The sequence below is a fragment of the Sminthopsis crassicaudata genome, chromosome 5, assembly GCF_048593235.1.
Source record: "Sminthopsis crassicaudata isolate SCR6 chromosome 5, ASM4859323v1, whole genome shotgun sequence".
NCBI lineage: Eukaryota > Metazoa > Chordata > Mammalia > Dasyuromorphia > Dasyuridae > Sminthopsis > Sminthopsis crassicaudata.
In genome coordinates, this window is record NC_133621.1 from 3,675,420 (window position 1) to 3,689,230 (window position 13,811).

The following is a 13,811-nucleotide window of genomic DNA, read 5'->3' on the forward strand; positions in this document are numbered from 1 at the left end:
GTGGCTGCAGTTTTCACCCAGAGGCAGCAGCAGGGGGTTGGTAGACTCTATCGACAGAAGCAAAGGCTGGCATAATGTGCAATCACCTGTTATATCTGGTGGGGAGGAGATTTCTTGGAGCTTGTCCTGGGAACAAGGGCGGTTAGGAAAGAACCAAAGAGATGGAGACAGACTTCCTATGAAGATAGCCCAGAAATACACTCAGCTCTGCAGGAATCAGGATGAGGATGGCAAGAAATGGAGCAACCAATGAGGAGAGAAAAGAAACAGAGGAGAAAATGTGTCGTGTGGAAGCTGGGAAGGAACAGAGCATACTGGCTCAAGCAGCAGGAATTAAATCTTTCAGAAGCAAGAAGGAAAAAGATAAAATTAGGAAGGAAAGAAAAGGAGGAAGGAAAAAATGAAGAAAGAAAGAAAGGAAGTAAAAAAGGAGGAAAGGAGAGTGAAAGAGAAAGAAAAGAGAGAAAGGGAAAAAGAATGAAAGAAAAGAAGGAAGAAAGGAAGGAGAGAAATGAGAGGGAGGAAAAATAGAAAGAAAAAGATAAAGGGAGAACAAAAATAAGAAAAAATAAAGAAAGAAGGGAGCAGAGGAGGAAAGGAAAGAAAAAAGAAATGAAAGAAGAAAACCACAAAGAAAAAAACAAACACTTCACATCTCAAATGCCCTAAGAACCATTCTTTAGAACAGAGGCACAGTGTGAAGACAGAGATTATCTTTGGGACAAGAGGTAACTAAGAGATAAGTCATGCTTTTAGTGAGTACCATATAACAGGCCCTATGCTGGGGGCCAGGGATGCAAACATAAAACCAACATGCTCCTGGTGCTCAAATGCCCCCTTGCTCTACAGCACCCAGGCAAGCGCTTCCTAAGCAGCTTCTGCATGATGGAGGCTAGGGCAAAGAGATACAGACCAGTGCTCTCAGAGCATTTGCTAGGGGCCATCAGAGCATTTGGGAACATCTAGAACTCTGTTGGCAAGGGCCATCAGCACATTTGGGGAGATCTAGAACTTATTTGTCAGAGACCATCAGAGCATTTGGGGAGATCTAGAACTCTTCTGGCAGGGACCATCAGAGCATTTGGGGAGATCTAGAACTCTTCTGGCAGGGACCATCAGAGCATTTGGGGAGATCTAGAACTCTTCTGGCAGGGACCATCAGAGCATTTGGGGAGATCTAGAACTCTTCTGGCAGGGGCCATCAGAGCATTTGGGGAGATCTAGAACTCTTCTGGCAGGGACCATCAGAGCATTTGGGGAGATCTATAACTCTTCTGGCCGGGGCCATCAGAGTATTTGGGGAGATCTTTGGCAGGGCCCATCAGGGGAGGTCTCTTAGAGGGAGTGGCAGAGAAAGAATCTGAGTGGTGAGATGAGGATGGCTGAGGAGCAGCTGTGGAGGCAGAATCGATAAGACTTCAAAACTGATCCAATGTGAACCCTGAGGGAGAGGGCCGACTCTCCAGTGATTGTGAGGCTTTGAACTTGGGGGATGGTGAAGATATACCTGAGAGCCTGTATGGAGCTCTCTCACTGAGTGCCCAAAGAGAGTGCCTCCAGAAACAGGGCGCTTGGGGTGGGGGAATGGAGATAATGGACCTAAGATCATCATTTTAGAGCAGAGAGGTGCATGAGAGGCCCTTGCATCCAATCTCCCTACTGCCAACCAGTGATGAAACTGAAGTCCCTTGTCCCAAGCCTAGAACCTTGGAAATGCTCTTCTTTAGCAGGTGGATGGAGTGTGATCTGCCAGGGAAGGTGACAGAGAAGGAATAATTAGGAAGGTAAGAAAATGAAGAGTTAGTAATGTCACAGAGATTGGATAAGAAAATTCTCTGGGGTTGACATCCTAAAATGGAGGATTAAGAAAAGGGAATGCAATAATTTGGTAATTAAGGGTCCTTTGATGAAACTCTGAGCAAGAGATGTCCATGGGGGGAAGAGTTGGATGCCTGATCATAAGGGGAGAGAGATAGTGGGTTAGCCAGCATGTCTTTCTCTAAGAAACTGCCAGATAAAGGAAGGAGAAATATTGGGAAATGACAGGGTCAAGAAAGATTTATTTTTTAAAAGCAAGGGGTGATGTGAGAGAGAGAGAGAGAGAGAGAGAGAGAGAGAGAGAGAGAGAGAGAGAGAGAGAGAGAGAGAGAGAGAGAGAGAGAGAGGGAGGGAGAGAGGGAGAGGGAGAGGGAGAGGGAGAGGGAGAGGGAGAGGGAGAGGGAGGGAGGGGGGGAAGAGGGGGAGAAAGGGAGAGGGGGAGAGGGGGAGAGAGGGGGAGAGGGGGAGAGGGGGAGAGGGAGAGGAGAGAGAGACCCTTGGATATAAGCACGGAAAGGAAACTGAGTCCTTGCCACTTTCTCCATCCCCCATGAGCTTCTATCCTGCTGAAGGTTGCACCTTAAATACTAATTGGGACCGGGATGTGTCCCGGGATGTCACTGGGCTGGAGAATTCCCTGGGAAAGAAATTCTCCTAGACAAAACGGATCATCTCTCCTCTGCCATTTATATCATCTCCTAGAGTTACTTAGAGAACTAATCAGACCACTGATTGTCTATAGGATAGTTACAAGCTCATAACCTTGCATTGGATTATTTTTTTTATATTTAAGTGACTTGCTTGGGATCACAGAGCTAGTGCAGATCAGAGATAAGCCTTAAATCCAGGTTAAGTGACTTGCTCAGGATCACACAGCCATTAACTTTCTAAAGCAGCAGTTGAACTCATCTTCTTGTTTCTAAGTTCCTGGTTTTGAGGCTGACTTCCCATCCATTACATCCCACTTGTTATCATGTAAATAGATATGAGTAGTGAACATGAGATTTTTTTGAGAAGTCAAGAAATCAGTAACAATTAGAGAGTTCAGGGAAGGAGAATTCTCATGTTTTAAAGGAAGAAAATCAGTATAATAGGAAAGATTACTTTCCAGATGCAGCCTCCTTTGGGAAAGGGGCTGATGGGAAGTGAAGTTTTCCAGGCTGGATGGAGGCACTGAATGATCATAGAAGACTGACAGTGGCCTCATAGGACATGAGGGATTTTTGTCTCTACCCAGAGGAGAAGGCAGCAGAATAGCGTGACGCCTGTGAGGGACTGATGTCAAGTAAGAGGCTGCTGCCCCCTGCCCCCAATGATGAATACAAACATGAGCAGTCATTGGCCTATGTAAGGGGTACCCTGCCTGCCCAGAGCTTTCTCTAGATCCAGATGTATTTGTTGCTGCACTTTGGGATGTGGTAAAATCCTGCCTTTTCCTCATTTCTTCTCCTCCCTCAAAATCAACATGCTTGGAAGTTTCCCACTCTTCAAATCTTATTTTTGGCTGCCAGTACTTGTATAAGGGATTCTGTCTCCAAATTAAGACCAACTAATTTTTGTTACATTCTGGTTGAGCATCTCTTCTAAGAGAGTGGACTGTGGGGGGAAAAAGATATTGAAAGTCAATTAAAAGAAAAGCACTTTTCTAACCAGCTCATTCTTAGTGAACAACAAATCTAGGACCCTAATGAAACAAGACAAAACAAAATTTAAATTAAAAGCAAATTACAGAAAAAAGAGTGGACTGTGAAAGAAAGGGAAGATCCAAAGGGAACCTGAGAATATTGTTTTAGATATACCTGTGAGCCTGTATCGAACTCTCTCATCGAGTGCCCAAAGAGAGAAGCTTCACAGGCACGGCAGCCTGGGTAACGGCACGCAGGCGAGAGATGCTGCAATGTTGTGTGCAAGGGACAATGAGGGGCCACTTGGGCTGCGGCGTGGAATGGAGGCGGGGGAGTGACAAGAATTGACATCCAGTGTCCATCGGTTGGAGAATGGTTGGGTAAATTGTGGTATGTGAAAGTTATGGAATATTATTGCTCAGTAAGAAATGACCAGCAGGAGGAATACAGAGAGGGTTGGAGAGACTTAAATCAACTGATGCTGAGTGAAATGAGCAGAACCAGAAGATCACTGTACACTTCAACAACGATACTGTATGAGGATGTATTCTGATGGACGTGGAAATCTTCAACATAAAGAAAAACCAACTCACTTCCAGTTGATCAATGATGGACAGAGGTAGATACACCCAGAGAAGAAACACTGGGAGGGGAATGTAAATTGTTAGCACTAATATCTGTCTGCCCAGGTTGCATGTACCTTCGGATTCTAATGTTTATTGTGCAACAAGAAAATGATATTCACACATATGTATTGTACCTAGACTATATTGTAACACATGTAAAATGTATGGTATTGCCTGTCGTCGGGGGGAGGGAATAAGGGAGGGGGGGTAATTTGGAAAAATGAATACAAGGGATAATATTATAAAATATATATATATATATAATAAAAAAAATTAAAAAAAAAAAAAAAAAAAAAAAGAATTGACATCCAGAACCGTAGGTGGGAGCTGGGCTGGAATGGGTTAACGTGCATTTCTGCAGCTCCCCTTTCCTGCTTTGGAGCTGGTTATTTCCTTCAATAAAAGAAATAAGAAATCTCTCCTTTGATATCTCCCTAGACTTGAGTTTAGAGCAAACTCTGTTTATAGGGTAATTTGGAAACTACGAGCCCTACATACAGCTCACTTGTGTGTGGGCATTGGGACGTTAACTGCATGAGATGAGCTTTTCCATTTTAAGTTCTAACACTAAAGGGATTTCAGCAGCTCCCTCTTTTGAAGGGGCCCAAGTCATAAACCTGTGGAGCTGCTTCCTTCAGAACTCCCCAGTACTTTAGATTGGGGAAGAGAGGCTGATACAAATTCAGTTCTATGGAAGCTAAACCCAGGCAATGGCAGAACTGAACACAAAAAGCATTTATGTGTAACATCATAGGTTTAAAACTAGAAAAATCCTTATAGATCTTCCAGTCCAGACATTTCACTTTACAGATGAGAAAACTGAAGCAGAAAGTGGTTATGTGAGAAACAGCTGGGTGGTGCAGTGGATAGGGCATTGGACCTGGATTTAGGAAGCCCTGTGTCCCAATCTGGCTTAGTAGCTGTATGATCCTAATCACTGACCTTTAACTATGTCTGCCTCAGTTTCCTCATCTATAAAATGAACTGGAGAAGGAAATGGCAAACTCTGTCAGTATCAAGACAACCCCAAATGGGGTCTTGAATAACAAAACACCATATAAATGTTAGCTACTATTATGTGACTCGCCCAACAGTGTCCCTAAGATAGCAAGGGCCAGAAGCAGGATTTGGACAGATCCAGGCCAAATTCCAATAGACTTGTGATGGAGAAAACCATCTGCCTCCAGAAACAGGCCTGGGGGCCTGAATGTGCATCACACATAGTATTTTCACTTATGTTGTCGTTTGATTTTTTTTTCTTTTTTTCATTTTTTTCCTTTTTGATCTGATTTTTCTTGTGCAACAAGGTAATTGTGGAAATATGTATAGAAGAATTGCAAATATTTAACCTTTATTGGATTATTTGCTGTCTAGGGGAGGGGATGAGGGGAAGGGAAGGAGAGAGATTTGAAACGCGGGTTTTTCAGGGAGGAATGTTGAAAACTATCACTGCCTTCATTTTGAAAATGGAAAACTATCCTTTAAAAACAAAAAAGGAAAAGAATAAAAAATTAAAGAGGAAAAATTAATATTGAAAATTATCTATATGTATTTGGAAAAAATAAAATACTATTTTAAACAAGAAAGACAAAAGACCCAGGACAGAAAAGGCCAAACTCCACCCTGGATCATTTGATAATAAGTGTCTGCTCAGTCTGAGTTCCCAGCACTATGTCTTTGAAATGTATATCAATGTGGTACAGACAGTGAGCTCTGTGTAGTAGAGCTGATGCTTGTTGCTCAGACCATGATTGTCTATAGGATAGTTACGTGCTCATAACCCTGCATTGGATTTTTTTTCTTTCACCAAAACTTTGGCTTCTCAGGAACTGGCTCTAGTTCTTCCCTTGGTCCTCCATCGCTCCTGGCTCTCTAAGACACAGGGTTACTGGTTCTAGCCCCTGATTCCTCCCTGAAGAGATTCTGCACAGGGCCTTCTTGGAAGAGACGTATCACGTACTCAGAATGGGAAACAGTTGGCACTGACCCCAGGCTAGCTGCTGCTTGAAATGATGGGTGCTATGACATACATGGCTTCTCTTCCCTAATTGGGGCACATGTCCTGTTACTTAGTCACAGCAAAGCTTTATTATTGACAGAAAGAGAAGCCCATTTTCCCTTATTGCCTTAGGTATCGCTGTCTGTGCTGGACATAGACTTAGTATGAAGAGATCAAAAGAAGAACTAGACATAGATTGGAGTCACAGAGACTGACCCAGAATTCCTGTGACCAGGGGACAATGAGGGAGATAGGAAACAAAAGATAGAAGGCCAGTCTCCCATGGGACAGGGGCCAATTAAGTTATCTCACATCACCGAGACCAAGGGCACCGACAGCATTCCCCAGAATCCTGGGGAGGCCCAGGACCAACCCTGCTGAATGAGGCAGAGATTTTGGACCCACTCCAGGACCGGTGCCTCCTTGGATCACAGGTCTTTCCCATGAAGCCTTTTCCCCATCCCTCTGTGGTTCACACAAGAGCCCTGACTGGCCTGCCCATTGGGTTAATCCAACGGACAGATTAACAAAGACATTACCTGAAGGCAGTGATTGTGCTGTTCTTGTGCGTACACACAACGTCCCGGGTCTGATAGCCGATTTGGATGTCCCAGTGTTTGTTTTCTTGTCTGTTCTGTCTGTTTCGGTTCCTCTTTTTCTTGATGAGTTCTCGAGCATCGGGATCCTTCACTCCTTTCTCTCGGTCCTTCTCCCGCTCTTTGTTCTTCCCTCGCTTCCTTGCCTGCCTTATCTGCCTTGTGTGAGGCATTGAGCAGGCACTCCAGGGCCCCACGTTCAGGCTGTAGAGGCTCTCCTCCGCCTCACAAGGACTGGACTGGCAGATCTGAAACTCCGTCAGGTTGGGGCAGGCCGAGCCGCCGTATTGTGGGGGGGCCACCACATGCCGCGTGCGGTGCTGCAGCCCACTCCCGCACGTCTTGGAGCACTCAGACCATGGTGAGAAGTCAGACACGATGCAGTCCTGTGGGCAAGGGATGAGGCAGGCTTGCTCCAAGAGGGGTTTGGGCTCAAAGTACTCACAGATGCTGTCATCGGCACTGAGGCTGTTAGCCTTCTGGAGACAGGCAATCTCTCTGGTCTGGATGCCCTCTTCCCCCTTGGTGCATTCTGCTGGCTTCACCAGACTCTTGGACATGACGGGCTGGCACTGGTTCCAGCTCCCCAGGTGCCAGTCATACAGCTCTTTGTGCCAGTCACAGACTTTGAAACAATCCTGCTGGGTGTCTGGTTTCTCTGTCTGCTTGCAGTTTGTATGCAGCGTCGTCCAGCCTTCTGCATGAGCACACCAGACCGCTCTGGTCTGAATGCCACCCGGACCACATTCGTCTCCCATGCAGCGGCCCCAGGGACCTGTAAAACAGGACACATGTTAGCAGAAGTTCTCCCTTTCTCATTGGGCCCTGACAAAGTTCAGATAGTATTGCCCAGTGGCCAGAGAGCAAGTTTTCTCCTGAATGGGACACCCTGGGAGGAGACCGTCTGGAAGGCTATCAGTTATGCATAGATTAGGACATCAGGGAGATGGCACGTGCAATAAAGATGCTACATTTTGTCTTGTTCTTTTGTGATTATAAATGCATTTGCCTTTATTCTTGTATTTTTGTGTTGGATAATTACAAGATCTTTGCTCGTAAAGGGCATTAGAGATTAGTCACATTGAAAATCTATCACTTCTGGCTTCCACCCACCAAGTCCATTTCAGGCATTGGCAGAGATAATGGCCCCTGGTGAGCCCCTCAGCTCCTTCAGGCATGTTCTTCTTCTGGGCAGTTAATTTCTCTTAGCACATTACTTTTATTTATTCATTTATTTTTTATGCAATTAAGACTTTGGGGAAGAACAGCCATGGGCTGTGGATGCTGCCAAAAATTAAAGTGTTTACCCGGTATTAACCAGGGCTTGATAATGGCACACATAATTCTGCACATTCTGCCTGCAAAATTGCCTACCGACCTCCCCAAACCCACCCTGCGGATCAGCCACTAATGAAGTGCAGGCAGTGCAGGAAGGGGAACATTTAACTAAAGGATGGAGGTAATTTTTCTGGGGATCTGCTTTGTTCCAATTCACTCCAGTTTGATGAGTCACAGAGTTGCAACATGCAACGAGATGAGGTAACAGTAAGGTCCGGAGGTGTTTGGTGAGGAATATTTCACAAAAGCTTCTCCATCCATCATTCCACAACTACCTGATGGGCTAAGAGCCAGATGCATTACTGCCTCCATTGTGCAGACATGGAAACTGAGCCTTAGTTACCGGTCAAGGTCACTTTCATCCCTGTTACTTCTAAGATCAGATGCATACTCCTCCATCTGGCCCTTAAACCCTTTTATGAAAAACTCCCTTTCGTGCCCTCCATGGCCAGTCAGATTGTCCTTAAAACTGTTCCTCACATACAAGATTCCATTGGTCATCTCCCAGTCATTGCAAGGTTATCCACGGTGCCTCCTGCCACTACCTCCCAGAATCCCTCACTTCTTTCAGAACTCAATCTGAATGTTTCCGCCTTTCCTGAGGCTGCCTCCTACCCTGCCAGCTGATGCATGAAAGTACCTCATATTTATGCTGCATATATATTGCATGCAGTGACATGCATCCATGTGGAAAGCTACAGGAAGGCCAGGAAGTCTTTCTGGTTCCCAGGCCCAGCCTCTGGTATACCACCGGAGCTGAACAAATATGATTCACTGGCTGATTGTCCTTGGCCCAATAGCCAGCAAGGGTTGGAAGAAGGATACCTGCCTGCCTGCCCATCAGCCTGCACCAGATGGCACCAGAAAGTTCTATTTCGGCTACCGGGACTTGAGTGATCTGTCAAAGGTCTCAGTTTCCTCTCCTTTGATGGATGTGAATTCTCCTCCAATCTCTTCCAGCTCAGTATCCAGGATGCACATCTCTCCTGACCCCGGATTCGGCCCTGCTTCCACGCCCCTATATGTGTGGGATGCTACAGGAGCTACTGAGGTGAGGGTTCTGCCCTTAAGCAGCAAGTACAGATGTGGCCTCCAGAGACTAAAAGGCTGGCTGAAGGCTCACCGGCTGGTGTTAGCCACAGAGCCAAGGGTGCATAGCAGCACGAGCCCTTTTCCCTGACGCATGCCAGAAAGTCTCTTTTACCCTCAAACATTGCATAGGTTAAAGGTCTTCAAAGAAAAAATTAAAAATATGTCTACCATAAAATCCACTTTCTAATTGCCTTTTGGGAATCACAACATGGAGTCTGGGGCACATCAGCTTGGGCTCTCCCACCCACAAGCAAGTGTTGAACTGATCACAGGAAAACTTGAAAGGAATCCCTGGGGTCCATCCTCCAGCCCTTGCATCTCGTCTCCATGGGCCAAGGATAGCCATGTAGAGTGGATGAAGGAACAGCTTCCTGTGGGAGGTTCTCATGTGGGGAACAGCGGGACGGCCTGAAGTTCATCCCGAATATTAAACTGACTCTCCTGCTACAAAATCCTTGTTTTTGGTGCAAAAACATTTACCAGTTTTTCCCTCATTCTTCGGAGAAGATTGCAAGTCCGCACACTAAAGGGGACCTGAGTCAAAGCCTGGTCCAGCAATAGTACTATCAACTAGTACCATCAAGAACTGTTCTTACTATGTCATCTGATCATGTTCTGTCCCAACTGAAAACCTTCCATGGCTCCCTATTGCCTTGAGGATAAAATCCCAGCCTGTCCCTGGAAGCCTTTCCCAGTCTGCTCCAGACTACTTTTCCACAATTAATGGCTGTCCCCTGGCTATGGTGTAACTAGTACACTTGGAATGTTTGACCTCCTCTACTCTGCTTCCTTCAAAATGTACCCCAGGGAGGCTCCTCCTTGCAGGAGGCTGGCCCCTCCTAATTGCATTTCTGCCTCCATCCCTACATCAAAACACACCTGTCCTCTCCATCTACTTCTTCAGATTTTTTCATGCATACTTTAGATTTGTTGGCCATCCCTGTTCATCCTTGAGGGCAGGGACTGCTTCCTTTATGTTTTCACATCTCTAGAGCATCCCCTTGCACATAGTAAGCACTTAATAAATGCTCCTCCCATTGGATCGATGCCCTCTTCCTCAGTCATTTCAAAAGAAACTTGCATTTATTTGACAATCTTGCAAATTACCCAGTCTGGGCTTTCATTGTTCTATAGCCATGCTGTGCTTCTATCTCAAATGTCTGAAGCTTTGTCTGCACCCACAGAAACAAAGGCAAGTACCCCATAGGAGGGATCTCACTCTATCTTCATTAGCAGATGGCAATAGTTCCGTTAAAAGGGGGGAGGAATCACATTGTTTCAAAGCTGCGTATTGATCATGAAAGGAGATACGCACAGAGCCCCAGATGCTCCCACAAGACCCGTGTGCAGGCAAACCCAAACCATATGCATGAAAAGTGAGCACATGTATAAGGCATTTCCAGTCTGAACAATGTTGACATCAAAGCATTCAGCTCTAGCAAAGCCTTAGGCCATTAGATTCAAGAAAAGGCATGGGAAGTCCTGGATTCAAATTCCACCTCGGATACTTCCTGGGAAAGCAACTTAAACTCTGTGTCTTCCTTTCCTCCTCTGTAACATGAGTTGGCTTTTACTTGATGGTCTCAAAGATCCTTTTTTCAGCTCTAAATCTTTGATTCTTGAATCTAAATTACTTCAGGAATAGACCTAAGACTACACTAAAATTAATTAGATTTGAGGAAATCTTTCCCAGACAGCTAATTTCTAGTCAGAAACTTGAGTCAGGCAATCTGTCCTTAGTGAATTGGTCAATCATTCAGTCAACCTTCCCCCCTCCCCCACTTCTCTCTGCACTGAGCAGCTATTCCATGACAAGAACCACAACTAGGAGAGAACATGGCTGAAAAAAAGATAAGATGTCACTCAGACAAGGGCTTGTCCTATTGGAGAAATTCGCGCACTTCCACTTCATTTTTGTACTCTGGGAAGTGGACTTGGCCATCTGTGAGCTGATTAGAAGGGCCTTTGAGATGATCTTGTCAAGTCACATCATTGCACCAAAGGAGAGAAGGGAAGTAATTGGGCCAGGGGGACACAGCAAACATTGACAATTAGCCAGGTCTTCAGACAATTAGCAAGTATTTATTAAGCTCTTACTATTGACCAAGTCCACGTCTAGGCTGCTGTTCCTGAGCATGACCAGAGAACTTTGATTCTCTCCAAATGCATGAAGATTTCCCTGATTTGTGTTTTTGCTTTGCCCTTGTTAATAGACTGTGGCCCTTTAAATGTAGAAACCAAACATGGTTCTCACCAACCATGAGATGATTCAGGCCAGTTCCAATAATCTGGTGATGGAGAGAGCCATCTGTACCCAGAGTGAGGACTGTGGGAACTGAATGTGGATCACAACATAATAGTTTCACTTTTTGTGGTTGTTTGCTTGCTTTTTGCTTTCTTTCTCATTTTATTTTCCTTTTTCTTTCTTGTGCAGCAGGATAATTGTGGAAATACATATAGAAGAATTGTACCTGTTTAATATATATTAGATTAGTTGCCATCTAGGGGAAAGGGTGAGGGAAGGGAAGGAAAAAATGAAAATACAAGTGAATCATCACAGGATTCTGAACACAGCAATTTCTTCACAAAAACCTGAGGGGCTGAGCTATTTCTTTTTTTTTTAGATGCTATATAAATGTTTATCATTTAATATTTATTATTATTCAGTAAGGATACCCCTCTTATTGTATCACTATTGGTGCTTTAAGGATCATCAATCCTTCCTGCTCTCTTTACCCAGCTCACAAGTATCAGAAGATGTTTATTTCGTTTAAATTGAAGACCTGCTACAATTATGGTTTGTTAGAAGAAACCAAGATGTCTCCCTGGCAAAAACCTTTCCTTCCTCCTCTCCTTCATGCCTCTGCTTGACATTAGCTAATTCTCAACTCAGGCTTTATTTTACCTGCCGTGGCCCCACCTGGCCACTTGCTGGTGCTCTTGGAGTCATGGTGGATTTCACAAGTGTACCTTATCTGTAGCAAATATGGCATGGATGCATATGAACATGTGTATCAACATCCGGGCATGTCTTCCCTTTAGGGGAACTGATTGCCCAAAGAGAATCTTTTAATAGACGTTCCAATAACCCAAAGGGCAAGTCTATATTCTTTTACTCCTCAGCATCTCTCTGTGTGCCCAAGATCCAATACAATTTGGCACTTTCAGGTCCCCACCATTGGACTCCAGCCTTTTGTAGATGATGGCACATACTTTCTCCTTCACACAGTCTCTATTTAAGATACGTCAATGGTGTTGTTTCCTACATAGAACATCAACAGTCTTTGCACACACTGCTGCCTCCCAGGCCTGGAGGGCAATTCTTCTTCAGGTCCCCTCTGGAATCTAGTTTTTCTCAAGCAGAGATCACATTCAGTCTCATCCTCCCTGTGAAGATTTTCTTTATCTCTCCAGTTATGTCCCCTTACAATGGAAATTAATTTGTATTTATTCGGCAGCTTTTTCACATTTGCTTTCCAGTGTGTGTTCCTTCTTCCACCTTCAGTAAAATGCAAGCCCCTTGGAGGAAGAAACAGTTTTGTCTTTGTATAACTGATTTCAATTCTGTTTCTTTATTACCTAACACAATATCAGGGAGCATGGTAAACTCTAAATTGAATAGAACAGAAATGACCAGATTTAAAATAATTTGATTTCCCAATGTGATTCACCCAATGAATTGTTAAGAGGACACATTACAATTCGAGAAAGCTATGGTAGATAAAAAGTCATTCATTCATTTATTCGGATAGCAGCCTAAGAAAGTATCACTCTAATATTAAATAATAAAGCTGTCTGGACTACATGCCTATTTCTCTTTGATTCAATTAAAAGTCCATTTCCCAACAGCTGTATCAAATACACACCAATGTGCAATTTTTCAATGAACACTTGTTGAAGGGAGGGAGCCACATTCCCCTCTTGTTCATGGGGAATGTCGGTGTTCTCTAAGATTTTGCCAACTTTCCTCCATCACATGAAGCTGCACCAGACCCCAATTTGTGGATTGCAAAGTCAACCTCAAAAACTTCCTCACAGTTACACTAAAAAAGCAGATACCCCATGACCTACTAGGAAAAAATGAATAAGAATAAGCTACTTCAAATGTTGATCTTGTCAGGAGAGCAAGCTCTTTCCTACTTTTGATCCACACCAAATATTCCAGTAATTTGCAGTGAAGAATTACATGTAAATGTGAGGGCTTGACACATGCTTTATTCCCTATGGTTTTCCTTGCCTCACTTCAATGCATTTCCTTAATGATGTTATTCCAAGAGTCCTGTGACGGGTTCATTTGGGGGCTCCATTCATATCCTGGGTATTACACACTCACTGTCAATAGCCACTAGCAGACCTCGATTCAAGCAAGACCAACTCTGTCATGACTTTTCATAGATCAGATTTGAATAGGAGAAGCTAAAGTAGAAGCTTTCAGGTATTGAGGGATACTTTTCTAAAGATGGATACATTTCCATTCACAGAAGATTATTTTGGTCTTAGTAACCAGTCTTCCTTCTATGCATGTTACGATTACATTTAGGTACCTTTGATCCTTTATATATTTACACCATATCCAAGAGAGGGCCCAGTCCCAAGAAGATGCCTGGAAAACTAGTTTAAAATGCCAACTGAGTGACTTTAGGAAGGAAGATTGAAATCATGAAACTCCCAAAGAAAGCCATTGGGTACATGCAACCAATAAAAGCATAGAGTAGAA

At 44.2% G+C, this 13,811-nt stretch overlaps 1 protein-coding gene across 1 annotated transcript in view; it reads right to left on the bottom strand.

Annotated features, from left to right (window-relative positions):
- THSD7A (thrombospondin type 1 domain containing 7A) overlaps window positions 1–13,811 on the bottom strand; it is a 308,918-nt gene that overhangs the window by 178,972 nt on the left and 116,135 nt on the right. Inside the window, 1 exon segment of the mRNA XM_074270637.1 lies at window positions 6,608–7,439. Coding sequence (XP_074126738.1) covers window positions 6,608–7,439 — 832 coding nt within the window.